General features: G+C 53.8%; 2 protein-coding genes across 12 annotated transcripts in view; both read right to left on the minus strand.

Moving 5' to 3' along the window:
- Dmtn (dematin actin binding protein) overlaps positions 1-20,124 on the minus strand; it is a 34,650-nt gene extending 14,526 nt beyond the window's left edge. The window contains exons 1-5 of one of the 10 annotated variants that reach the window (XM_036198890.1): positions 13,344-13,849; positions 11,195-11,325; positions 1,028-1,197; positions 742-816; positions 54-209 (exon numbers count right to left, since the gene is read on the minus strand). In XM_036198890.1, coding sequence (XP_036054783.1) covers positions 54-112 — 59 coding nt within the window. In that variant the 5' untranslated portion in view covers positions 113-209; positions 742-816; positions 1,028-1,197; positions 11,195-11,325; positions 13,344-13,849. Of the gene's footprint in view, positions 1-53; positions 210-741; positions 817-1,027; positions 1,198-8,752; positions 8,821-11,194; positions 11,552-13,343; positions 13,850-19,863 lie in introns of those variants that run through there. The other 9 variants (XM_036198899.1, XM_036198893.1, XM_036198892.1 and 6 more) reach the window with 9 other exon arrangements.
- A 132-nt stretch (positions 20,125-20,256) lies between these two features.
- Positions 20,257-26,465, minus strand: Fgf17 (fibroblast growth factor 17). 2 transcript variants are annotated; one of them, XM_036198901.1, is made up of 5 exons: positions 25,921-26,465; positions 25,743-25,779; positions 22,826-22,970; positions 22,486-22,592; positions 20,257-21,076 (listed from the first exon to the last, which is right to left on the minus strand). In XM_036198901.1, exons 1-5 carry the CDS (start codon positions 25,953-25,955, stop codon positions 20,783-20,785), a joined length of 618 nt encoding a protein of 205 aa, XP_036054794.1. In that variant the 5' UTR covers positions 25,956-26,465; the 3' UTR covers positions 20,257-20,782. The 2 variants fall into 2 exon arrangements, with proteins under 2 accessions (XP_036054794.1, XP_036054793.1); XM_036198900.1 differs by having other exon boundaries at positions 22,826-23,003.
- Between the last annotated feature and the right edge of the window lie 780 nt (positions 26,466-27,245).

The following is a 27,245-nucleotide window of genomic DNA, read 5'->3' on the forward strand; positions in this document are numbered from 1 at the left end:
TGCTCATCACTTACCTGGCTCCCCTCAGGCCTGCACAAATGACCCCTTCTTACCTCCCGGCTTCTGGGCAGCTCCACGTGATCCAGGAGGGAATAGGTAAAGTGAGGCTCATAGATCATGAGGTCAGGTCGCTCAATGTCCAGGATGGCCTTGTCCTTGGGGATGGCAGCCAGGTCTTTGTAGCCCAACACCTGGTTGTCCATCTTGGCCTGAAGGGAAATGGTCCAAATGGAACAGAGTTTCCCCATAGTATCACCTAAGGACGGCCAATGGCCTCACTGGCTGTCTTTGGTTATCAAGAAAACATTTTCGATGTCAGCTCTCATTATGTTACTTTTAAGGATCTAGGGTGAACACTTAATTTTGAGATAGCATCTCATCTAGTCAAGGCTCTCCTCAAATCCTCTCTGTAGCTGCTGCTGGCCTTGAACTTCCTTATCCTCCTGTTCCCACTTCCCACATTCTGGGACTATAGGCTTGCCTCACCATTTTGATCTAGACCGTTCCTTTAAAAAAAAAAAAAACCTCTCTGCCTCTGAGGTTCTTTACAACTAGACCAGCTTTCCAGGGCAGCAGGAAGCTTTCACTGGGGACTCTGGGGTCTTTCCACCTGCAAGAGAGTTCACAGGACCTCTCTCCATGTGGGGGTGGGGGGTGGGGTGTCAGGGGAAACAGGGGTTAAGTGGGTCCCGCCCCTCCCTCCTCCCAGCTGAGGTGCAGGTGGCCAACACAAGTACTCACCACGATGCTGGAGGGAGAGCCCGGCACACTGGAGTCTCGGGAGGAGCTGACGCTCCCCGGGGAGGTAAGAGGTTGCTGGAGAGAGCGAGAAGGTGGCGGAGTGGGCATGTGCGTGGGTGCGAGGGTGTGGGCGTGGGTCTTGCCCTAGACCTCAGGATGGGGGGAAGGGGGTGTTGGGGGGACCCGGCATGCTGTGCGGAGGTGGCCACCAGGTGGCGCCGGCGACTCCCGAGCCGGCCCGGGAGGGCAGCGGTCCCCACCCGGGTCCGGGGTGCAGCCCGCTCACCTTCTGCAGCCGTTCCATGAGGCAGCCACTGGCCGGCCACTCCCTCGGAGGCCGGTGCGCACGCGGAGAGGACGGACGTCAGGCTCGGCCTGGCTCCTGCAGCGAGGGCGTCGCAGCGCACTGTGGTGTACTCATCCCTTGGGCTTCTCCAGGCTGCTGACCGCGGGTGGCTGGAAGGACAGGGAGGCGCGGGGCCGTGCGGGGCGTTAGGATGTCAGGTTCCGGAGAGCTGGGCTCAGCACCAGGGATGTGCGTGTGGCCAGACAGCGGCTACGCGGATCCGCTGCATTTGTTTTTTAAGCCATTGTTCTCTCTGGCTCCAGAGGAAATGACGGCAGGGGTCAGCTGGCATCCCAGCATGGACAGGCTTCCATATCCCCAAGCCTGTCACTCCTGCCCTGCCCTGCTCTTGCCCGGGCCCTCTCCCAGGCGGTGCTGGCTCCTCCTACTCCAGCCACGGGTGCCACTCCCTGCAGTTTGCTCAGCCACCTCGTTTTCCCCAGAAGGTTATCGAGGGAGACAGAGTCATTAGTTAAGATTGGAAGCATAGGGAGCCAGAGGCTGGAGGAAGAAAATCCACGGGGTGGGGGGGGGGGGGGGGGGGCAGGTAAAGTGGTGAAGCCGTGACCTAGAGCGGGTGCCGGGCCTCAGAAGCTGGCTCACTTGGACCTTTCTCTATCTACTCCCTTCAGTCAGGCAGGGTCCCCCGCAGACACTGTGTAAAATACCTCTGGGGCCTGAACCCCATCTTTGTGGCCACAAAGTGCCCAGAACAACCTCAAGGGGCTGCCATGCTGCTCCATGAATGCCTGGTTGGGCCTGCTTTCACTGTCTGTTCCTAGGAACTTAGGTCGTCAGTCTGTGTACTAGGTGGAGACCATACCCCATGTGCTCTCTCTCTCTCTCTCCTCTTTGGTCACTCCCTCAGCTACCCTCCTTTCTTCTTCTCCCAGTGTAGCCCTGGAAGCCACAGAGTGAGGAGAGCTGTGAACAGAAGAGAAAGGAAGAGAATAATTGGCACTTCCAAGCAGGGCCTTCCAATCCAGGAGGCCTGGAGCTTAAGAAGTAAACTACTCCTCGGATGCTGTGTGGCCTTGGGTGAATCCATTTGCATTCCGAGCATGCTTCCATCCTAGCACTTGGGAGGCTGAGGCAGGAGGATTGCTTTGAATTTACAGGTTGGCCTAGGTTACATAGTGAGTTCCAATCAGCTTGAATTATAGTGTGGGACCCTGTCTAAAACAATAACAGCAAAGCTGGGGAAGGTAATGATAGTTTCATGTCACAGACTTCTCGGAGAAGTCCTTAGCACTTATTTATTTTTATGTGTATGGGGGTTTGGCCGGCATGTATGTCTGTGCACCACATGCATACCTGGTGTCCACGGAGGCCAGAAGAGGCATCAGATCTCCTGGAACTGGAGTTCCAGAGGAGGGGTCGTGTGAGTGTTAGGGGCCAAACCTGGGTCCTCTGAAAGAGCGGCCAATGCCCTTCACCACTGAGCCATCTCTCCCGCATCAGAGTAGATACATTAGGGCATATATAGTACACAGAACACGATCTACTCCATGTAGAGGGTCAGCTACGAGTATTATTTCTATCTCCCCAGGGATTAGTGAATTTAGGGGGGCTTTTCTATAGGCAGTCACGAAAGAATGAGACCATTGGTTTGTTCTCTCTCTTTGGGGGTGAAGCCGTGTCCTCTTAAGTTAGTTCTCTCTCTCTCTCTCTCTCTCTCTCTCTCCCTCTCTCTCCTCACAGAGTTTCACAGCATGGTCCTCTCTCCTTCACTGCATGGCCCTGGCTACCTTCAAATTCTCAATCCTATCTTAGGTCCAGACTCTCAGATGCTGGGATTCAAAGCCTGGACCACCATGCCTGGCTCTCCCAATCCTTTTCACCTGTACCTCATCTCGACCATCCTGCTGCCCACGTGTCAGTGAACTGGTCAGCAGCCCTTGTCCTCACTCACCAACCTTGGCCCACATCTACTCACCTCCGTCCACCCCCTGCCTCCCTCAGACCACTCATCCTCCGGGATCCACGGGAAAGGCCCTGCCGTCCTGTTCTCGTGCTAACCCTTTTCTGAACAGTGACTTCACAGGGAAGGTGCTGTTTAAGCACTGGCTGATGTACTGGAGCGCTTTTTCTCCCTGAAATGAACGGGCTGCTGACTTCCAGAGGGCGGCTTCCGTACCAGAGCCGTCACTGCTGAATGCATGCATGTTATGTGCTAGACACTCTGTGCATGAGATGCCAGAGACTGAGCTTAGCGTGTTCTCCTACTGAGCCACAGACTTGGCCTTCTTTGTTTCATTATTTGCTTTGAGACAGGGCCTCAATCAGTTACTCAGGCTAGCTTTGAACTACTCTGTAATCCAGGAAAGCCTTTTATCTTGTGACCCTTTCCTGCTTCAGCTCTCAAGTAGCTGTGCTAAGTACCATATACTAGATGCAGGTAAACACTACACAAATATTATTCTACTTTATCTTACTGCCACCCTTCAGGGTAGATCCATTTCACAGATCAGGAGACCAAGGCTTGGGGAGGTTAAGGACATGTCGAGGGTCAAGTAGCTCACATTAAGTGCCTTTGGCCTGATGGCATGATTCAGGGTGCCCATCCAGTGATGTGTCCTGCAAGTTTTTTTTTTTTTTAGAATTCTAGAACCAGGGAGCTGGAGAGATGGCTCAGTAGTTAAGAGCATCGGCTGCTCTTCCAAAGGACCCAGGTTCAATTCCCAGCACCCACATGGAAGTTCATAACTGTTTGTAACTCCAGTTCCAGGGGATCTGATATCCTCATATAAACATATATGCAGGCAAAATCCCAATGTATGTTAAATAAGTTTTTTAAAAGAGAATTCTAGAACCAGAGGCTGGGTGTGGTGGCCCATGCCTTTAATCCCAGCATTCAAGACACATAGACAGGCAGAGCTCTGAGTTTGAGACCAGCCTGCTCAACAAAATGAGTTCCAAGACATAGGGAAGACCCTGTCTTGAAAAGCAAATTAAAAAAAAAAAAAAAAGAAAGAAAAGAATTCTAGAACCTGGGCATCTCCATCAGGCACACAGGAGGAATTTGGTGTTTGTGGTAACAGGATTCTCTTTCTAGAGCATCACACTCCTCCAGCCTTCTCAGAGCTGATTTTAAAAAACTTAAACCAGTGTGTCCCGATGAGCAAAATGCATTCTGGTACACACTTAAGGGCTGTCAATAGGCAATAACGGGCAGATCTCTCTGAGTTTGAGGCCAAACTGGTTTACAAAGCAAGTTCCAGTTCACAGCCAGACAGTGAAACCCTGTCTCAGAAAAAATAAACAAACAAACAAACAAACAAACAAACAAAGCTGTCGGCTCTCTCGCGCTAAGCTCTGGTTTTTACTTTATCAACAGCCATTGTTGTAAGGTCTACACCTATGGCTTAGCTCTACAGGTGAGTGCTTGTCCATCCACCCACCCCTCTCCAGTCTAGTAGGAGATCTGCTACTGACTTATCCACCCACCCACTCCGGATCATCTCTTCCCCACCGAACAGCGCGCCAGGCTCGGTGTTGAGCATCATGAACAGAAAGATGAACGAAAGGACCGATGTAGGCCCCTCCAGGAAGAGAGCTTGCCCATAGATAACTTCTACACAGTGGAGAGGCACACATCCCAGATCAGGCAGTGGGCTGCAGGAAGTCAAGGGAGAGGTGTCTGTGGGGGAACGGAGAAGTTTCTCAGAGGAGGCACTTGTTGGAGGCCTTAGAGCCGTGGTTCTCAACCTTCCTAATACTGTGATACTTTAATATAGTTCCTCACATTGTGCTGGTCCCCAACCATAACATTATTTTCATTACTACTTCATAACTGTAATTTGCTACTGTTACAAATCGTGATGTAAATATCTGATATACAGGATGGTCTTAGGCGACACCTGTGAAAGGCGTCATTTGACCCCTCAAAGGAGTTGTAACCCACACAGGTTGGAACCACCTCCTTATAAAGGATGCCCAGTTTGAGGTCATACAAAAATTGAAAAGAGGGGCTGGAGAGATGCCTCAGAGGTTAAGAGCACTGGCTGCTCTTCCAAAGGTCCTAAGTTCAATTCCCAGCAACCACATGGTGGCTCACAACCATCTGTAATGAGATCTGGTGCCCTCTTCTGGCCTGCAGGGATGTGTGCACATAATAAATAAATAAATAAATATTTTTTTTAAAAATTGAAAAGAGGAGTTGTTTGTTTGTGTTTTTTGTTTGTCTGTTTGCTTACAGACAGGTTTTACTCCGTAGCCCAGGTTGGCCTGGACTTCACAGTCTCGGAGGGCCTCTAACTTTATAACCTTCATGCTTTAGTCTCCTAAGTGCTGAGGCTACAAGAATGGGCCACTGCCACCAATCCCAGCTTTAAAAAGACAGGTGTTTTGAGACAAAGTGGAATTATGCAAACCAGCTGACTGCAAAGAGATCCACCTGCCTTTGCCTCTTGAGCACTGAGACTAAAGGTGTGTGCCACCACCTCAGCAAAAAAAGAGGCTTCTTAACAGAAAAAGGCGTGAACAGAGGTGGGGATATGGGGCACACTGGGTCTGTCTGGAACCAGCAAATATGGTTGGATTACATACAGCACTCGGGGACTGAGAGCCATTTGAGACAGGAGTCTGGTCTCAGGCTAGAATTAGAGCATATTCGGTGAGTGACTTCTGTCACTGGAGGGTTAAGAACTTTTGAGCCAAGAAGTGACATGATCTCCGCAGTGCTTGAGGCCAGTGAACCAGACGACAGACAGAAGCAGTGTTCAGTGAGGAGGTGGGCAAGGGCTAGACTTTGACACGGGGCTGAGAACAGGAGTAAGCAACGTGGAGAAAATGGAGCAGCGGGTGCAGGCAGATCAGGTACTGGCTGACTCAGGGCGTGGGGAGAGAAGGGGGGAGGGAGGGGATGGGGGGCAGGACAGGGAGAAGCATCCGTTTCTGACATGGCAGCTGGAGGACAGGTGGCTATGTGCAGAGGAAAGGAGGCACCAGGCGGGAAAGAGTGGCCTGGGGACTGTTGGCCTAGACACTGGTTCTCAGCCTTGCTAATATGGCAACCCTTTAATACAGTTCCTCATGCTGTGGTGACCCCAACTATTGCTACTTCACAACTGTGATTTTGCTAGTGTTATGAATCATAATGTAAGTGTCCGTGTTTTCTGAAGGTTGGAGGAGACCCAGGACCCACTTTTGGGGAGTGAGAGCAAAGGGGATCTGGTACTCCACAGGAAGTATGCAATAAACATTGAGGGGAGAGGAAGGAGAGCAAAGAGATGAGAATGCCAGAGAAGCCTGAAACCATCACTGGGAGGAAGTGAGGGGGCTCCCAGAGAAGTGACAGAAGGCTGTACACACAGGAGGAGTGGAGTCTGTGCAGGGCTCTAGCAGAGGGGCTCGTTTGTTTGTTTGTTTTTGTTTTTCGAGACAGGGTTTCTCTCTGTAGTTTTGGAGGCTGTCCTGGATCTCACTCTGTAGCCCAGGCTGACCTCGAACTCACAGAGATCCGCCTGCCTCTGCCTCCCGAGTGCTGGGATTAAAGATGTGAGCCAGACACCACAAAGGGGCTTTAAAGAAGGGAAGCCCTGGGCTTGTGGTTGCAGCAGGGAGGTGTGGGGTGGGGGGGGGAGGGGGGGGGGGGGGGGGGGAATGTCAGAGCCCAGGCGGTGGACAGGCTCTGGAGAAAGCACAAGCTTCTCAGAAAGAAGGGGAAAGGACAAGCGGTTGGGTAATAAGAGAGCAGGGCATTTGAGGGAGCCAGTCAGCGGGCTCCTGTTTTACCAAGGAAGTGAAAGTTTATGCAGACTGTAAGGTGGCCTAGAGCAGAGCGCAGGGGAGCTGGGAAGGGACACTCTGGAGGGCATGTACAACTAAGCACAGATTGGCCGGAAGAACGATGTTCTAGTGCCCCCCCCAACATCAGGTGTGGGGTGCATTATGGAGCAATGGCTGCCCATCGGAGTGTTGAGAGCAGGAAAGTGAGGGGTCCCAGGGGATGTGGCCATGTGCACAAACACCAGCACTGTCGTCCGCCCCCCCCCCCACTCAGGAACATGATTTCAAACACCAATGGGCAGAGTTATAGTAATAGTTGTGTTTGCAGACTGTGTCGTGAGTGGCTCTGGCCTCACACTTCACAGGCACTTCACCCTGACATCCTAGTCCTGTGAACTGACTATTACCTCAGGTCTGTAGAGGAGGAAGTACTGGGTCAAGGACACACTTAAGCCCACTGACCACAATACCAACTGCATGCAAAACTTCAGCCTGAGTTACTGTGCTCCTCCGTCCCTTCCCCCTCCCAGACCCTCCAAAGCACTGGGGTGCCTTCCTGCTTCATCGGGTCTGGGTCTGGCATCCCTTGGTGCCAGAGCACACAGATCAGCAACTTTGGGGAAACGGCTTACCTCTGTGGGGACATTTGCATTTGAATGGAAGGTTTCGTGGTGGGTGTTTTGTTGGTTTCTTTTAGGCAAGAGCTCTCTCGGTAGGCCAGGCTGGCCTCCAACTATATAAATGTAACCTTATCAGGGATGACCTTGAACACCTCAAGAATGCTGGACCCATTGGCCCCACCTGGCCTGACTTAACGTGATGTAGGAGAGCAACCCAAGGATTTCATGCATGCCAGGCCCTCTGCTAAGCTGCATACAATCCCAGGCTACGAATAAGGCTCTTCCCAGGGACATTTTAGGCTGTCAGAAGGCCAGCAGGGGGAAGATGTTTGGGGGTGGAAAATGAGAAAAGAAAGAAAGTGGGAGGGAAGGAGGTGTGTGTGTGTGTGTGTGTGTGTGTGTGTGTGTGTGTGTGTGTGATTTTTCAGCTTCTGCCAAGTCGCACTGCACAGGCATCTGCCTACGGCACCCACGTGGCGTCCTCTCACCCAAGCTAATGTCTCCATTTGCTTCTGGGCCTGACCCCTTTCCCATCCTCGGGCACAGTCCTGCTCCTCTTCAGGACACTCCTGTAACCTCTGTGGCACAGACTGACAAGCCAGGCTGCAGCAGGAAGGGAGGGAGGAGGGAAAGGAAGAGAGGCAGAGCACCATGGAGGAAGCTAGTCCAGGTGTCGGAAGACACCCTTCAACCTCCCAGGTTCAGGTCAATAAGCCAGCAGGCTCCCCATCCTCCCATCTCAGCCGCACCCACCTTCAGCTGGGCGCCCCAGCCTTATCTGAGCCGCCAGCCAGGCCCCACCTCAAACCACCCACCCTCTCATCTCCACGGCAACCAGAGCTTTGCAGCTCCCCAGGATGTGGGTGATAAGACTTGCCCAAAGGGACCTCCAAGTTTGCAGGCACCCATCCCTGGGCTTTTGTTTCAGGCAGGGATGAATCGAGATTGAGGCCCCTGGACTTGTAGAAATGAAGGTTCAGCAGGCAGGCAGATCCACCATCGCAGGTGGGCTCTGGTCCAGCCATTGCTTCCATCCTGTCCATCCTAAGCCAGTTGCTACTTTCTCTGTGTGGGTATTCGTATAGCCTGGGGGTATTTATATATCCTGGCTGGACTTGACACATTGGCGTTCTAACTCACTTTGAAATAAGGACAAAAAGGGCTGAAAGTTTCTGAACTCGCCCAAGGCCACCCAAAGGAAGCCAAGCTGGAATTCTACCCCAGGCTGTACTTAAACCAAAGGAAGTTCCTGTGCTTCCCAGTGCATCCCCAAAGATCCTGTTTTAATATGAACTTGGGCCTCTCTGCCTCTCACCTCGCCTGTAGAGCGGGAGCTGGGAGTCAAGGATTGGATGAGATTGGAGGATCTGGTCCTGGAGCGTCTGGCATCATCAAGCCACGCTGGAGAAGGCCACAGACAGTATGGAACAAGTAAGGCAAGCCGGCCACCTGGGCTGGGTCAGGCAGGTGGGAGGTCTGTCTCTGTTTCATTCAGTGTCTCTGTCTCTCTCTCTTTCTTCCTGTCCTCCCTTTCCTCCCTCCCTCCCCCCCCCCCTGCTGCCTTTCACCCTCTCCCTCCCCTCCCAGCCTCACTTGCACAGTTGCTGTGGCAACAACTCAATGCCAGAAATAAAGACAGGCTCCAGCTAGGTCACCAGTTCCCAAAACAGCATCCTAGGGTGGGAGAAGGGCGGTGCAGCCAACCAACAGGGCAGGGACCAGGCGTACTACAATGAATGTGTGTGTTGTAGGGTGGGGTGGGGACACAGGACAGCGGGGTTAGGGCCTGCATAGAGCAATGGCTCACCAAAGACCTCACTTAAGCCAAGCTTACCCCTGCCCTTCTCTCAGGCCAGCAAACTCTCTTACTTCCTCTTCTCACGAACAATTTTTTTCCTTAACCTTCTCCTAGTGCTTTGGACTAGGTGCTCCTGTTACCAACACAGTATGAGACTTGCCACATGACTGTTCCAGGGCCTGCCCACCCACTCTTAGTCACAACAGCCTGAGGCTCGGTGCCCTTTTCCTGTTGACCCCACAACTATGTCTGGATTCGCTTGAGTTTTCTTAGGTTTCTCTCTTGATCAGGCTGGCAGACCATTTCTGTTGTTGGTTTGTTCCCCCTTCCCTCCCACACACACAGGGTTTCTCTCTGTAGCTTTGCGCCTGTCCTGGAACTCACTTGGTAGCCCAGGCTGGCCTCGAACTCACAGAGATCTGCCTGGCTCTGCCTCCTGAGTGCTGGGATTAAAGGTGTGCACTGCTGCCGCCACCACCGCCCGGCTGGCAGGCCATTTCTGTACACTCTTCCTTCAGAAGAGGTAGGTCCCTCCTTTCTAGGTCCCTCATCCCTTCAAGCTTGCTTGGTCCCAGCATGTTTCTGCTCTGGCCTTACAGGCCTGAGTACCTGGGGTTCAGCTGATTTGAGAGATCTGGGGAGAGGGGAAACATCCACCCTAAATCCAGAATTTCAGGGTTCAGGAGAGGTCCTTATTCCACTCTCCTCATACATGAGCTCTGAAAGACATTTCCCATCAGTGGCTAGATGTTGTCCCAACCTCAGAAAGGCCAGGTGTCTTGAGACGAGCCTCACAGGAGCATACAAGGAAGAAGAGCTCCATGCCCGACACATGGTTGCTGACAGCACTCCTGCACACGGGTGCACACAGGGACTCTGCAGCCCTCCTTGCCAGAGAACTCGCCCACTTTCCCTGCCAGGACCCCCGCCACCCCCTCACGATGACACATAGCGCTAAGGACAACTACTTGCACCTGCCCACTGATGCCTCCCTTGGCACCCGTTACTCTGCTCACAGCCCCTGGCATGGTCTGCTGAATCTCTTCCCTGTGCTGAGCACGCGGACCCCAATACTCACAGTGCCCTCATCTGACCCATCCCCTGGGGCCTCCGCTACATCTTCCACAGCAACACTACCTTTCTTCTCCTAGACCCACAACAACCTGGCAACCAGTCCCCTGGGAGGAGACACACAGGTGTGCCTGCCCAGCAAAGGGAGCTTTGTGTGTCTGGTGCTGGGAAAGGAAGAGCCCTTAGGACCCAAAGGACCTCTAGGTCTGTTTCAGCACCCGTTCCCCTTCATCATCTCCCCCGGCCGCTCCGCCCCCCTTCCCCGCCGCCCCGACAGCACACTAGCTGTCGGGAGGCTAGGACTGCGGTCACACCCTGCTACACAGCCTCACTCTTCACTGAGTTCCCACCCCAACTTGGCTAGCCTCAGCTAGGAGGGATTCCAGAGCCGGCTGTAAACCAACAGCATTGGGCCCCTCACTGAACCTTTGCCACTCCGGAGGGCGCCTAACCTGGTGGGAGGGAGGCTGGCAAAGATTCCTTGCATCACTGAGCAAGAAGATAACAGTTCCCTCCGCCGACTGTGCCCCCACGACCCCACCCCTTGAATTCTGACCAGAGAAGCTAGGTAGGCAGGGTGGAGGACTCAGGAAGCAGGTGCTGGGGGCGCGCACGCGCGCGCGTGAGGGGGTGGGTGGGTGTGGGGGTGGGAGAGTCGTATGGACTTTTTGCATGACAATACCCTAGATCCTTCTCCCCAAATAAGGAGGGGGTTTGATCAGGTCAAACCCAGCTAAGCTCTGATCGAGCCACCTAGACCCAATCTTCCACTGACCAAAGGGTCCTCTGCTAGCATCCTTGCTACTACCCAAAGCCATGCCCCAAAGCCAGAGGTACAGCCCAAAGTACCTACGGAAAGAAAGAGAGGCAGAGGACCCTGACACCTACCTCCTCCCAGACAATGGGGCCCAGGCTCTCCAGGAGCCCCGAAAGGCAAAAGGCCTAGGCCCTGGTCCACGGGTTGCCGCCTTTTCTCAGGAATCTAGGTAGGAGGCGGCTCTTCCAGGAACCCAGCCGCGCTTTAGCAAAGCACAAATAACAGGAAGAAAGCCGGCTTAGGGTGGGTGGGGTGGGAGCTGACGAAGGAGGGGAGCTGGTCTTGGCTCAGCGGTCTGGTCTTCCTTCTGAACCCCCACCCATTTCACCCATCCCCTGCTGCTCTTACAAGCCACCAGCTTGGGTACCCAACGCTGGGGAGTCCGCGTCTGGTGTCTGGTGGGCGGGCAGGACAGGCGGTCGCTGGGCGGGCGGGCCCCTCCCCACCACCAACTGATAGTGGCCGGCCCCAGGGTGTGTGTGTGCGGGGTGTGTGTGTGTGTGTGTGTGTGTGTGTGTGTGTGTGTGTGTGTGTGTGTGTGTTTGGGTGTGTTGCTACAGCTGATCCATTTGAAACAAGGGGCGCATTAGCCGGCATCATGACGAAGCAGAATTGACCGCGCTGCCTTTTCTCCCTTTCCCACAGCCCGGCTCTGCAATATCCACACTCACAACCCTTCCAGCAGAGTTCAAGTGGCTGGGGGTTAGAGGCTGCTTCTGATAACGGAGGGGAGCTATGCCTAGCTCTCCAGGCACCTGCAACTCAAACCCCATTCATAGGGGCTCCACCATCTTCCAGCAGCGGTTGAGGCTCTGTGAGGGTCCCCACCTCTGGGATGAGGGAACAACTAGGGTACCAGAACTGATCATTCAAGGATTAACCCTCTCCTAAGGGGGGTGAATGGAAGAATGTAAGGAACCATGTTATGAATATGTAAGATTCAGAGTGGATTTTCAATAACCTTGATCCCCTGGGAACTGTAGTAGGGGCCAGTGGGTAGAATGAAGGACCTGGCTTCCCCCCAGGGAAGATGTTTTTGAAAAGGAAGCTTCCTACCAGATGGCACTCACTCCAGCACAGAGGCATGCCTTCCCTCCCTGGCAAAACTTCAACCATTTGGGGTACAACGAAAGCCTAGACACGGACCCCTATTAGCATTGACTGGCCTGGTCCGCACCTCCATGTCAGCTGCAGACTTGCCTACCTAGGCAGCCTTGCGTTGCCCTGGTAACTGCTGCCCACAGCCGGTCAGCTGATGGTATCAGCAGCTCCTGGGCAAAGCTAGGATCTGGAGAGGGGGCTCTGGGGTTCCTGAATGGAAAAAAAAAAATCTCAGGGAGAGGGGCTTGAAAAAGACAGGTAAAAATATGGCCCCGGCGTCCTTTTTCAAAGGGAGGAGGACGGGAGGGGACAGGAAGGGAAGGGATATCTCGGTTAGCAGAAGACAGAGAAGACTGTAACCTGCAGGTGGCTTGGACACAAGGAGAAATGAGGCAAGCAGTTGGCTGAGTGGCTGAGAAGGGGAAGGAGGGCAGGGAACCCAAGCTTAGCTGCCTGGGTGCAGGCAGGGTGGGTCCTGTGGAAGGTAGAGAGGGAGAAGAAAGAAAGAAAAAAAAAAAAAAAACCTGGGGTGGGGGAGGGACATCCAATCCACAGAAGCAGGGAGAAAAGGCCAGGGGAGCTGCATGGGGTATACCTTTAATGGCGGGAAGGGGGGCACAGCTTTGGAGGAGGAGCTACCAGGCTTTTTCTAGCTAGTCCTGGCCTTTGCCTAGCCTCTCATGGTTTGTCCCTTCAACCCCACCCTTGTCGCCCTGAGTCTGGGTCTGAAAGAGTGGGAGGGAGGGGAGGCCCTCCTCCTAAGCCTTTCTCCATCCTTTTGGGAGACCGGGTACCCAGGGCTCTGACACTCAGCCCTTCAGATTGCTGACTTTGCTCCTGCCTCGCTTCCTCCTCCCTTGATTACCAACCCCTTTTCAGACCCCACCCAGGGAGACATGTCTTCCAGTAGAAGGAAAGGTCTCCCGAGGCACGTTGTCAGAAAGGATGGCTGTAGACGGGAGCCTAGGATGAGGTGGGTTAGGAGCCCTGGGTAGGAGTCAACGATGCAGAAAGAGGAGTCCCTTCCTGGTGGGAGCCAGCCTATGAGGCAGGGGGAAGTGGGGAAGAGTCCAGGGCAAGGCCAGGAGGAGGGAAACTTGAGGGGAGGGTTCTCAGTACCTTCAAGGGCCTGGGGCGTGGGGCAGGAACACAGCAGCCTCCGCGGTGACATACACCTCCATCCCTCAGCGCATCTCCTCTCCGCCTCCCGTTGCCAAGACAACCTCCTGCAGCCCAGGCCCAGCTCAGCAGCGATGGGAGGGGAAGGAGAAAAACGGACTCCTATTGCTTCTTCCTCAGGGACAGAGGGAGAGGGCCTGCAGAGTCTATGATGCTGGGGCTGTGCCCCCAGCTGTACCCTACCAAGAGTACTCCCCCCTCCTCTTCCTCATAAGCCAGGATTGGCTCCAGGAGTGGCCTGGAGGGAACCATAACTCAGGGCCAGACAACAGGCTGGTTGGAAGGCTAACTGCCCTGTTCCAGGCAGGCCCTGGAGTGGGTGGGGAAGGTAAAAAGGACCAGGGATTCACAGCCCTGGTGTTGAGGGACCACATCCCAGAAGGTCACTGGCTGGGTGGGACATGTGGCCGTGGGCTCCTGCTTCTACCATTTACCTGGGTACCTCTTTCAAGTCTCAAAACCTCCCTCTCTCTCCTTGACCTGGACGAAAGTCAGAGCCTCTTCCGGTCCCTTAAGGCCCAAATCCACTCCCCCAACATATCAGTCACATGGTGTTTGGAATGTCCCCGTCCCCCCCCACACACACACCAGCCAGACACCTTACGCAGGAATAATCTAGGGTCCAGTCAGACCTGGAGCCTAAGGGTCCACAGAGTTAGGGCTCCCTCTGTCGACCTCAGGTTGTCAAGGTCATCCCTTGCGAGGAGAGATCCTGGTGTGTGTGTGTGTGTGTGTGTGTGTGTGTGTGTGTGTGTGTAAGGAAGGATTAGTGCAGGTTGGAGGTGGAGGTTCGCCAGGCCTGGAGACCCTCCTCTCCTTTGCCATTCTCTGCTCATCTCTGTCCTGCCCCATCTGTGGAGAACAGGGTCCCCTCCAGCCCAGTCCAGGGAAGGCCCAGTTTCCTTTGGAAAACCAGTTGATCTGAGGCTCCTCTTCCCTCTCTATCATGTACATTTTCTTCCCAGGGAGCTGGCAACACTGACCCCATGTGCCGGTTGACTCTGCCCAAAGTGGGCTTCTTCCATACCCTCAGCCAACCCAACAGGCAAAGAGGCCTCCCTCACACAGGACCAGTATACCTTCTGAAGCTCTCAGGTCTTGGGAGTAGGCATCTGCAATCCCAGCAGAGGGTGGAGGCGCTTGCTTCTCTCAGGAAGAGGGCTCCAGGCCCAGACACCTACTTCTGGGCTACTTTCTCCAGAAAGGTCACTGGTGCCAGACTTCCTGAGAGGACTGTGGCCCAAGCAACAGGCCTCTCTGTCCACGTCTCACGCCAGTGCCCAGGCCCCACCCCATGCACTGACATGTTGGGAGGGGTAACACCAGGGGTGCCCTATGCCGTCTAAACATTAACTCCTGGAAAGGTTGAGCCAGGGCACCTGGACACTTGGACACATGGGGAGGAAGCAGAGAGGACAAAGACCCAGGCAGAGGAAGAAAAGAAGGAGGAGGAGGAAGGCCAAAAGTAGCCATTTTAGGATGGGTGTGGTATCATATGTCTACAATCCCGATACTTGGGAGGCTGAGGTAGAAGGATGCTGTGAATTTGAGGCCAACCCAGGCTACATATGTGTTTTTTGTATTTTTACACATATATATGAAAGAAACAAATAATTATAAAGTGACTCTTTAGCTGGGCAACGTCTTTAATACCAACACTCCAGAGGCAGGTGGATCTCTGAGGTCAAGGCTAGCCTGGTTTATAGAGCGAGTCCCGGGACAGGCAGGGCTACACAGAGAAACTCTGTCTCAAACCAAACAAACAACAACAACAAAAGTGACTCTTTCTCAGCAGAGACTGGAAACCTTCCTTCTAGAATCTGGACTCCGCGTCTGAGACTTCAGAGCCTCAGCACCGCGGACGCTGCCACCAGACCACCGAACCTGTCACTCCCTTCCCAAAGCCCTTTGCAGACTCCTTCTTGCCACAGCACCAAAACCAACCTTCATCCTTTGACCGAACATTCTAGCTAATTCTCCATGTAAGCTCTCGGCTCCAACCACACTGGACCTGGGCAAGGAAGGGGGCCTTGTGCTAAGGCGTGCAGACGGCAAGGATCCGGGCGGCAGGACTCAACTGCATCCAAGTGAGAATCCTTTCCACAGCCTGCCTGCATGCTGCCTGGCATATCTCTAGAGCTTAGTACATTTCAGTTCCTTACTTCCAAAACTTTTGTCCTTTTGAGACTCTGTAGCCCAGCCTCATGGGTACAGCAGTTCTTAAGCTTCCATGTTAGTGTTACAGACATGAGGACAGTCTCAGATTTATTCCCAAAACTTTTTATCTACTCTTTTGGGATATATTTCTTTTTCTTTAAAAAAAAAAAAAAAAGACTCTCATTATATAAGTAGCCCAGGCTGGCCTTAAACTTGAAATCTTCATGCATTAACTCCCTGCTTCCCAAGTGATAGGATTACAGGCTTGTGCTACCACACCTGGATGCCTTTTTATCTTCATTTTAAGAAAGAGAGAGAATTCCAAAAAGATTCCCATGAAAGAACCATGCTTTCACGGGTTAATCCCTCCAATTAAAATTCAAGTGCCCCGAAAGCAGCTCCATCTTCTCCAACATTTTAATTAACCGGAGGATCTGCACAGTGCTGTGGTACCGAAGGGAGGAAATGAATACTTATTTAATTCACAGTGACTGCTCAGGACCCCTTCTTTCCCGAGTACACCTGAGGGTTCTGGCTTCCCATCCTGCCTGTGTCCTGAGGAACAGACAGTATGGTGCCGGGGAGCAGCCAGATGTGGGCACACGAGCGGCAAAGCTTTCAGAACTGAGAGGTGGGAACAGGATTGTGGTGCCTCACACCTGGAATCCCAGGACCTGAGAGGCTGTCAGGATAACGGCTCCACGTTTGAAGTTAGCCTGGGCTACGTAGTAAGTTCTAGGCCAATGTGCACTGTAGAGTAACCCTGTCTCATGAGACTGTGTGTGTGTGTGTGTGTGTGTGTGTGTGTGTGTGTGTGTGTGTATGCATTTGTATATATGTATGTATATATGCATAGAAAGTGACAGAGGAAGACAGCAGATCAATGTCAACCTCTGGTCTCTTATACTTACCACACACATGTCACACACATATACAAACGGACACACACTGATACACACACAAATTAATAAAGACAAGGGGCTGGAAAGATGGCTGAGCATTTCAGAGCACTTTCTGTTCTTTTGAGGAACCCAAGTTCAGTTCCCAGCACCCATCTCAAGTGACCTACAACTGCCCTTGACTCTAGCTTCAGATATCTCCCACTTCTATTCTCTGAAGGCACTAGGCACATATGTAGTACACAGACATACCTTCAGACAAAACACCCATACATATAAAATAAAAACAGATTTTTATTTAAAAAACAAAACAAAAAACAGCCGGGTAGTGGTGGTGCACGCCTTTAGTCCCAGCACTCGGGAGGCAGAGCTAGACGAATCTCTGTGAGTTCGAGGCCAGCCTGGTCTACAAAGTGAGATCCAGGGCAGGCACCAAAACTACACAAAGAAACCCTGTCTCGAAAAACCAAAAAACCAAAACCAAACTAAACCAAACCAAACCAAACCAGGACCAGTGAGATGGCTCAGCAGGTAAAGACACTTGCTGTGCAAGCCTGATGACGTGATGACTGGAAACCACTCCAGGAATGCTGTGGCAAGAGTGTCCACACACATAACATAGCATGCGTGCACGCACACACAGTAATAAACAAAATAAGCGAAACAGAAGGGGGTGTGCTTGGTGAGTGGGGGGCAAGTATTGTGCCGTATTTTGATTGCATTCTAACAATAAAGCTTGCTTTGAGTCAGAAGGCGGAGCTAGCCACTGGCTGACCAAAATTAACCATGGAGGTTTTGGACGACTGAGGATGGAGAGGAGTATCTGACTCCCAATTAGGCAAGTGTTCTTGTTTTGCTAGTGTCTGTAAGGGCTCCACATGGAGGCTGGACAGGAGGTTTGAAAACCATGTTAGTGATAACCCTCGCAGACCTGTGTGTTTGGCAAGTAAGTGGATGTGCAGAAGTGCATAGGCAGAGACTTCATTTATACAGAACCTAGAGAGCCCTGCCAAAGCAATTGTATGCAAGGGGTGCCCATGGCTTCCAAGGTGACGATACTGGGGGGAACCCATAGAAGGACTTAGAGGTTTTTGTTTTTATTTTTTCCAATTGATTTATTTTTATTTTATGGGCACTGCTGTTTTGCCTGCATTATGTCTGTGTGAGGGTGTCAGATCTTGGAGTTACAGACAGTTGTGAGCTGCCATCCATGTAGGTGCTGGGAATTGAACCTGGGTCCCTTGGAAGAGCAGTCAGTGCTCTTGACCGCTGAACCATCTCTCCAGCCCCACTTAAAGAGGAACAAGGCAGTGAAGCCAGGAAGCATAGCCTACTACAGAGCAAAGCTGTGGTCTGGAGCAAGACTCTGGCTTGGTAACTGGGAGGCCACTGGCCACTGGCATCCAGGGGACGTCGCTGGACAATGTGACTAAACTCGAACCAGCTGTGTGGTATCTGACGTGAATGGACATCGTTCCTGACTTCCTTGCACCAGCTCCTTTAGAGTTTAGAGGACAGGACGGTGAAGGGAAAAGATGGAGCAAAAGATTGATGTGGAGGTTATTCTTAGAGTGTGGTAATACCACATCACACAGGATTTGAGTTGGGTCCCTGCGGCTCCCTGCGGCTCCCCTGCACCTTCTCTCCTCGGATGGCCTCATCTTGTCCCCTATTACAAGAAGCTATTGTCAAGAGTCTGCTTAGATCCTTTAGATACCAGAAGCAGCCAGGGCTGCTGAAGTCTCTATGTGGATCTGAAATCCACTGAGAAGTCCCTTTCCTGCTACAAAACCCCTTATGCCCTCTAAAGTGTCATTACCAGAGACCAGGTCCTTTTAATCCACTCCTTTTATTCATTTATTTCTTTTTGACAGGGTCTCTTGTAGTCCAGGCAAGAACTCTCAATCTTCTTGTCTTAGCTTCCCGAGGGCTAGGATTACAGGGGAATGCCACCATGCTTGGTTCTGGCTTCTTCACCGGAACATTTTCATATTAAACTTGTCCAGAAGGCTCTGGGATGTGAGAAGCTACCTAGGGTAGGGAGCCTGTGGGCTGGGCAGAGGCACTAAGAGGTGTGGTGAGGAGTGGGTTTTGAGCCCAACCTGGGATCAGATGGATGGAAGGCTCTCTGAGATGCCCCTGGCTTCCCGTTTAGTCCTGCCCTCCAAAGCTGTCCCTTTACTCTTTGGCATGCTCTGTCCTTGCCTGCCAGGCCTCACCTCAAAAAGCAAGAAAGGAAACAGTGAGAGCTTTCTGGAGCTGGCCCCGAGAGGCTTGTCTGTGCTGGGGAGGTCAAAGAGGGAGGGAGGGGCCGGGAAAGGCCTGAGAAGAAAGCCGAGGCCAGACAAAGGGCCCAGTCCACCTTTGAAGCTGCCTCTAACCCAAGAGGAAGGGTGGGGGGTGGGCCAAGGCCCGGCTGGAGAGGCAGTCTAGAGTCTTAAAGAATGTCTCAAATTCCTGCGATAATCAGAGGGATCAGAGCCCCCTCCTTCTCAAAGTCCTCCCAGCCCCCCAAAGTCCCAATACTCCACACCTTGGGGGCCCCAACTCTTTGTCCTCAAGTAATTGCTGGGTGTTGCCCCAGTTTTAAAGTCCCATTGAACTCACCAGTTATCAGCTGCAGCCCCAGACCACCCGCCCTACACACACCCCAGAAAACTACCCCCAGCACGTCCGGCGGTCTTCACTGGGATTAAGGCTCTTTGTGATAGGGGGACAGAAAAAAAGCAACCTGGTGAAAAGCAATTATGACGAGCTGGAAGGAGAATGTCAATCCTAGGCCCGCGGGACCTCCCTCTTGGCTGTTGTCGGCTCCACCTTCTAAATGGCCCAGGGTTGGGGGGTCAGGCCCTGTTCCAGCTCTGAGCTGGTTCTGTCTGCCGCAGCCCACCTCTGGTTCAGACTAAACAAGCGCCCCGGCCCTACAACTTCTGTTCTGGACTTTTTGAAATAATTCTTGGGAGAAGTGGGAAAAAAAAAAAAAGGTTAGCTTTCATCCCTTTTTCATCTCTCTTCATAGTACTCCGCCCCAACGTTCTCCTTAAGAGGGGGAAACTGAGGCCGGAGTTTCCAGGAGCGGAAAGGAGGACTAAGAGGAGGGTCCCAGACACAATGACCTCCCCCTTGACAAGATTAAAAGCCGACGCACCGTAGGAAGGGCGGGTTTACGGCTTCCACCCCCAGGCACACCTGGAAGCTCTGGGAAAGCCCACCCCAGAAGCTCGGTGGGGGCTGGGCGCCCTCCCCCTCCATTCCCAGCCTGCGGCCGCCTCTAATTGAGGCTTGCCCTCAGGTGTGGCCCCCGCCCCCGCCCCCAGTGGGGACCGGGGAGAACAAGGGGACACATTCTCGACCCACCCGCTTCCGCTGGTCCCAGACCTCCTCCCCCTCCCAGCCCTGCTCACCGGAAAAAAGCAATCTTGCTCCCCGCGAGGTGACTTCTGGCGTCCCCGGGCCGCGCGCTCCTGCCACCGCCCCCCTCCCCCGGGCCTGGGCCCCACAGGACGCCTGTCCCCGGCTCGGGGCCGCGCCTAGGGGTTGGGTTTTCTTCTCTCCTACAGGTAGCCTGGACATCGGAGCCCGCCCGCGGAGGGAGGGGCCGCCGGTCCCCCGGGTCTGGGCGAGCCTCGGCCTCCCCGCACGCACGCACGGCACAGCGGGGACGCGCTGGCTGCTGCACCTGTGTCCCCGGCGCCCATCTTCCCCAGCTAGCATCTGACCTCTCGGTGCCGCCAGCCCCAGACACTTTGCAGTTGAGTTCTGTGCTCTGATTGCCCACTTTTCTTCAGCGGACCCGGTTGCAGGAAAATGGTTTTATTCTGGGGCTTGGGATGGGGAGGCAGGCCTGGGGCAAGACATGAGAAGAGTGGCTGTTTTTTTGTTTCTCTCCGTGTCTCTGGAAACAAACCCCAAAGTCCCTTCCTACTGTCTGGTCAGGAGTTTGGATATTTGGTTCAAACTGAGAGAGATGCCGGGAGCGAAATTTGAGAATAGTTCTGCAAGGCCTGAAATCTGCTGACCTGCCTGCCCACTTGTTTCAGGCGGACGCTGGGAGACAGGCGTTTTAGGTCAGGGAGACCCTACTTCTTTCCCCAGGATCTGGCCCTGGCCTCAGAAGAGCCTGTTCCAGAGCGTGGTGCCCACCCTGGGGTACACAAGTACTGTCTTTTCCCAGCTGGGGATTAGATGCTTCATGCCCTTTGGGTCCTTCTGGGGTCTGGCTCCCCACCTTCCACCCCAGCCCCCATCTTTGGATGAGTTAGAGAAGAGAGAGAAGGCTGCTGAGGGGCATCTACCCAGCACTTCTCACTACGGCCTCCCTGACTACGTTTGGGGCTGGGGCCTCCGAGTACGCTTGGTCCTGCGGGTGGGGGCTGAGCCCACAAACTCGAACTGCTTCTGCCTCTCGGCATGGTTGGGGAAAGGCAGCTGGCCCTGGTAGAGGCGCTTGATGAAGTGGGCCTCTCGCTGGTTCTGGCGGCTTCGGGAGGCCTGGCGCGGCCGGCCCTGCCGAGTGAAAGCCATGAACCAGCCCTCATGCCGGGCGTTCTGGAAGGCTGTGTAGTTATTCTCCAGTACGATCTCGGTGAACACGCAGTCTTTGCTCTTCCCACTGGGCTATGGAAGAAAGGAGCAGAGGAGGGCAATTTGTCCACTCACCCTGGCTGAGCTGTCTGCCTTTCTGCAGGACCCAAGTGGGAGCAAGGAGTCATTGTGCCCAGCGAACTGTCTAGTGAGACGGGCACCCTGGTTAGTGAGGCAGCAGTGAGCGGTGTACACCGGCTGTGCTTGGTCATTCAGCGTTTGTGAACCTAGAGGAAGCCTCGAGAAAGCACTGAATCTCAGTTTCCCCAAATGTAGGGCCAAGATCAGGGTAGACCGAAATTCAGTGCTGGGGGTGGGAGTGGGGAGGCGTGGACACGGCTCATGAGAATTCTAGGCTCTCTGGGTGGAAGCAGTCACAGGGTGGAGAGAGGGATCAGAAAGAGCCAGCCGGACACTTGACCCCACATGCCTTGCTTTCTTACAGGTGAGAAGTGCGAGGGTACTCGGTGAGCACCAGTCAGAGCTAGAAGTCAAGACTGGGCAGTTCTAAGGGGCGTGCAGTGCTCTGTACCCACAGTGCTTTGAGGCTTCACCAGTAAGTGCTTAGTATGCATCTTCCTAGTCACTGTCCATGAACCCCACTGAACTTAGGAGAACCATACATGAATGCCCCAACTTGCAACCCTGATCGCGTTTTGGCCCTCCACATGGGCTGCCACACCAACACATCACACGCAATATCCTGTAGTGGATAGATTCTTCCTGACCGCTGCTGGAGAAATAGTCCTTATATCAGCACCAGATTCCTGTGGCCCCTCTGTCACTTCAGCAGGCCGGGAGCCACAAGAACCCCTTTAAATAGATAGCGACTGGGAGGGGAGGAAGGGGGGGTAGAGAGATGGCTCAGTGGTTAAGATCACTGGTTGCTCTTCCAGAGGATCAAAGTTTTGATTCCCAGTCCCCACATGGAGGCTAAAAGGTGTCTCCCCAGTTCTCAAGGATCAGACACTCTCTTCTGGGTTCTACAAGCCTGTGGTGGTGCAGACGAACTTGCAGAAAAAACATCCATATACATACGAGAAAAAGAAATATTTTTAAAAAATTAATAGAGATCCAGAGCGATGGTTCAGCGGTTAAGAGCACTGGCTGCTCTAGCAGAGGACCTGGGTTCAGATCCCAGCACCCACATGGCAGCTCACAACCATCTGTAACTCCATTTCCAGGGGCTTTGATCCCTTCTTACCTCCATAGGCATCAGGCGCACATGTGGTACACAGACATACATGCAGATTAAACACTCATACACATAAAGTAAAAACAAGTCTTTAGAAAAGGAAAAGAATTAAATCAATGTTGGGAGGTGGGGAGATTGTCAAGCGAAGACCTCCCCCTGCCCCCCAGGAGCCCCAGCTCTAACCTTGCCTGCCCTTATGCTAGTAGAGAAGACACATCTATCTGCTGCCCTGTGTCCCAGGCCTCACCTTCCCAATCAGTTTGCCCTTCTTGTTCATGCAGATATACTTCTCGCTCTCCGCCCCCTTGATGCGGACCCGGCTGCCAAATGTATCCGTCTCCACGATGAGCTTGGCTATGATGAGGGAAAAGAAGAAAGACCTTTGTCTATCGGCTGCTGGCTCAGGGGTGTGCAAGGGTTCCCCCCAGGCAGTCTGTCTTTCAAAGTCAGGCCAAAGGGATGGTGTACTCTCAGGCTTGCAGGACCTACCCACCCTACCTCAAATCCCCTAACCCAGGAGCTGGGAAGAAACCTGGAGGCCAGGCTGGGCAGGATACAAGTGGTCTGGGGCATGGGCCAGGTCTCACCGAACTTGTTGCCATCCTCAGCGGTGGCGGAGATGCGACGCCCGGTGACTTGCACGTGCTTGCCACTTGTCCGGCTGTACAGCTGGTACTCACGGATTTGACGCCTGCTCAGCTGGTCAGTCATGGCACCCTGGTCCCTCACGTACTGGTTAAAATTAGGAGACGGGTGATTCTCCCCCTTTGCGGTTACCAAGGGAAAAATAGTGTCAATTTGCTTTGGGTGACACCACCATTGGTCCATCTGGGGAGAGGGGTAAGGAGGGAAGTGAAGTGGGGCTGGCTGGGTACCCTGCAGTATAGGGTGCAAGGTGAAGACTGCCTATGTCCATGATCTTCCCGGGATGCTGCATGAACCAGTTGTGACTTTTGGGGACTTGTGGCTGTCAGTCTTGGGAAACACAGTGAGACAGCATACATCCGCAGTAACAGGTTGCTAGAAGAAACCTTCAAGGTTGTGTGTCCTGTCTTTGTGTTCTGTAGAGCAGATGCATGGGACACACAACTCATAGCCAGGACTCCTTGCTCTTTCTCAGGGGTCTTGGTTCCATTAATCAGGACCACTAGATGCTCCCACCGCACCCCACTAAGCCTTGAAAGGTCTCAGCCCCAGCACACATGCACAGAGCAGATGTGTTACTGACTTAACCACTGGAGGGCATTTGGGGGTCTCTTAGGTCCTTATCCATAGATAGTGTCTTAGAGATGAGAGAGAGGAGAGAGAGAGGAGAGAGAGAGAGAGGGAGAGAGAGAGAGAGAGGGAGAGAGGTACTTCCCTAGTGTATGGGGGTAGACATAGCAGTAGAAGGTGGTACAGTGGCTGCTTTTGTGGTCCCCTGTGGGCCTGGGGCAGTTACCTAGGTATTTAGTGGCCTGCCTCCTTGGGTGGTGAAAGGGGCCATTTCCACCAGACAGCAAGCCTGTCCAGTACCATAGCTCCACATTGGGGCTCACCTTATCCAACCTTACCTGAGTAGGACAGAAACATTACTTACTGTCCTGTCTCCTCCAAGGTGCCCTCTAGGGGACAGGTGCCAGCTGCTGGTGATAGCCTCATCTCAGCATGAAAGGCTGGTGTGGGGACAGCCCTTCCCTGTTCCCCATGCTCAATTCCACCTACAAGTGTCTCAGGCCTGATCCACGACAGAGCTAGGCCCAGCTCAGCGTGTATTAGAGGCCACTCTCTCTTTACATAGAGGGGTAGGACAGATCAGGGTGGTGGTGGTGAAACCTTCATGTCAAGGCCAAGGTATAGCCTGCTCAGAGTTGACCCCTTTCAATTCTTCTTTCATTCCCAGCACCTGTTCCTAAAGGTCAAGGGTTGCCAGGACTCTGGGAGATTAAGAACATCTTAGGGACCTACCATGCATCCCACCCTAGAGAAACTTGAGGCTAGCATCTATGGTGGGGAATATGCGGCTTAACCCTCACAGGCCTCCCTGCCAGGGGTGGGTTCCTGTCTATCTCAGCCTTAGCCTCCTGGCCCAGGTTCAGGATGTCCGCCCCACTTGGCGGGCAGCCTTCTCCTGGCAGTCTCTTCCAGGTCAGGGGCAGATAGCAGCCCCCCCCCCCCAAGCCCCCTCCTCTCCTTGTCCCCCTTCAAGTCTTTCACAAAAGTAGCCCACGCCCTCCCCCAGCCCCCCACAGCCCACAGCCCACAAGTCCCTCTCCCACAGGACCTTGCCTGTTCCTTTCATGTTCCCGCTGTGGGGGGACCTCCCCTTCCACCTCGGTAGACAGCTGCTTGTCAGACAGCCCCTCAAGCATGGCTGTGGTTCAGCCTGTTGCCCCCCCTCCCAGGGGGGTGAGGGGGCACTTCAAGGGGAAAGACAGCCTTGCCACCTTCCCTCAGTCCTGAATGGGGCCTCAGCCAGGCCATAAACGCCCAGGCCAGCGGCACCATTGTGCTAATTCCCTTTCCAGAACAGGTTGGACCCACCCCCAGCCCCCTCCCTGCCAGGCTGGGGGCTTTCTTCTTACTCTCCCTAGATGTGTGAAGCAAAAGGCCTGGAACCAGCCAGAGCAAAAGGGGGGGGGGAGGAAAAAGGAGGGTGTTGTCTCTCTCCCACCCCCCCACTGCTTCAAAGGCAGTCCCTTCCCACTCCAGAGAAAAGGCATTTACCTTAAAAAAAAAAAAAAAAAAAAAGTCCCCAGTGGATGGGAAGAGAAACAGGCCTCTCTGGCCTGGGAAAGCCAGGCCATCTCTCCCCAGAGCGGTTCTGGACCAGTGCATTTTAATAGCTGCATTTTTATGGGGGATCACAAAAAAGGGTCTGCGCCTCGCCTCGAGCTGGGGGCTGGGGGGGGGGTGGGAGGTGTGTGTGTGGGGAGTGTGGAGAGGTAAACCCCGAGTTCCATCCCAAACAAACCTTTAGGCTTGACCTAGGAACGCTATGGGTAATGGGTCTCCCTATCCAGCTGAATACTCCGACTGTGCCCCAGTCCCTGGCCACCTATGGTCCAAGCACGTTGGGAAGAGTAGATGGTGGGTAAACGGACTGAAAAAGTGGTTTCAAATCCAGACCCTTCAGGTACCTGCGGGCACAGTCCTCACCTGAGCAGCCGCCCCCACTGGCTTCTAACTGCTCCGGGGCTCTATCCCTCAAATATAAACACAACACCCTTAACCATCCAGAAGCCCAGCACAAAGGGATGGAGAGAGTAGAGACCAACAGAAAGCCAGCATAGTGGTTAGTAGGGCCCAACAGGCAAACCTCAGTCTGTCTGCCGTCCAGCTTCTGTTCTCCAGCCCACCTTCTAAACTGATCCTCCAAACCTCAGCACTTTGTTGGGTTGGGAGAGGCCGGTCCTGCCTCCCCTTCTTTGAGGTGAGGTGGGAAGTGTGTGGGGTGTGTGTGTGTGTGTGTGTGTGTGTGTGTGTGTGTGTGTGTGGAAGGGGGGACTAGGTAGGGGTGCCTACCTGCGTTTGACAGCAGAGAATCAATAGCTGCAGGCACCTGTTTGGGGAGACAAGGCAGTTGCAGGTGTGGGCACCCCAGGGCACACCCGTCCCCCACCTTTTCTTGCCCCACCTGCCCGACGGTAGTCCCAGGGAGGTATAATATTCCTGGGGCCGGAAATGGCAAAAGCACACTTACAGAGTAAGGTTAGGCAGCAGGCGGGCGGCTCCCATCGCTGGAGAGACTTCTTGGGGCGGTTGCCCCTCTGCCCCCCAAACTCAGGAGCGGATGTGGGCAGACCCCTGGGGCAGAGTCCCAGAGAAGCCAAGGTCTCTCGGAGCCACAGGTTTTCAGGGATGAAAGGAGACGGAGGGAAGGAGGAAGCAAGCCGAGGGGGATGCGGGAGGGGGGTCGTAATTGGGAGACTGAGGTGCGAGGTGTCCACCTTCCGGGCCAGTGAGGCTGCGAAGCCGGAGGTGGTCCGATTGGCGTACTCGCACCCTTGGGCTGCCAACCTCGCGCGGGGGTCCCCGGGCGCAAAGGATGGAGCTACGGGAGTGTCCTCTATCAGGAGGCTGGCCCCTGCGATCTCTTCTGATTTATTCCTGACCCGCACGGACCTGCCGGCCTCGGTGAAGTGCAGGGCGTGGGGCAGGCACAGGGAAGGAGGCGCCTTGCCCTCCCCCTCTCAGGGTCAGCTGCTCCCGCCCTCAGGTTTGATGCCCCAACCTCATCTCCTTAAGAATGAGCTGCAGGTACCGAGCTGGGGCTGGGGTCTCGAGTTCTGGCTCGGGGTGGGAATTCCCAGAAGCAGCCTTAAAAGGAGGAGCCTCCCTCCAGGGAGCAGGAGTGGGCTTGGCTTGAGAGGCTGCGGGCTCCGATTCTCTGCTGTCACCCCTTGCCACCAGGAAGGAGGGGTAAGGCTATGAATAGTGGGTGCAACAGGTTGGGGCCAGAGGTGGGGAGTTAGGTGTAGCTAGAGGTTTTGGAAGGATCTCAATGGTCACAAAAACTGGTCTGAGACGGAGACCCCACGAAGAGTGGGGTGTCCCTTTTGCCTGGACCTCCATGCGGAGTCTATGGAAAAATGGGACAGTCATTGGAGTATTGGAGGACCAGATGAGATGATAGTGAGCCAGCGTGGAAATCCCTAAGGCGTCTGGGCCTTATTTTGGGGTTGAGACCCAGCCTTAGCCTCCCAGGCCCCTTCCACCAGCGTCCGCTAGCAGTTGGGATGAGGTGCCCAGCAGTATGGCATATGACCCCTAGTCCCACGTAGCTGGGTACCCAAGCCAGCTATTAACTGCAGTTTGCTGATAGGAAACAGGCACACGGGGAAGTAATTTGCTCAGAATAAGCCAGCTGGTGTTTGAAGGAGCCACATTTCCAGAATCTAGGCTCTTTATGTTCCCTGGAGTTGTGACCTCATTCCCCAGGGTCCAGCCTGCCACTGGCTTTATTATTACGATAGGGCTCAGAGACCATCCTGAGTTTTCTTTCCTTTTTTTTTTTCCTCTGAGACA

This window comes from Onychomys torridus, chromosome 9 (assembly GCF_903995425.1).
Source record: "Onychomys torridus chromosome 9, mOncTor1.1, whole genome shotgun sequence".
Lineage (NCBI taxonomy): Eukaryota > Metazoa > Chordata > Mammalia > Rodentia > Cricetidae > Onychomys > Onychomys torridus.

Coding starts and splice junctions, on each gene's coding strand:
- Fgf17 (XM_036198900.1), bottom strand. CDS start 25,955: ATGGGAGCCGCCCGCCTGCTGCCTAACCTTACTCT. Junction 25,780..25,920: donor CTGCTGCCTAACCTTACTCT/GTAAGTGTGCTT, acceptor CTCCCCAAACAG/GTGCCTGCAGCTATTGATTC. Junction 23,004..25,742: donor TTCTCTGCTGTCAAACGCAG/GTAGGCACCCCT, acceptor GTAACCGCAAAG/GGGGAGAATCACCCGTCTCC.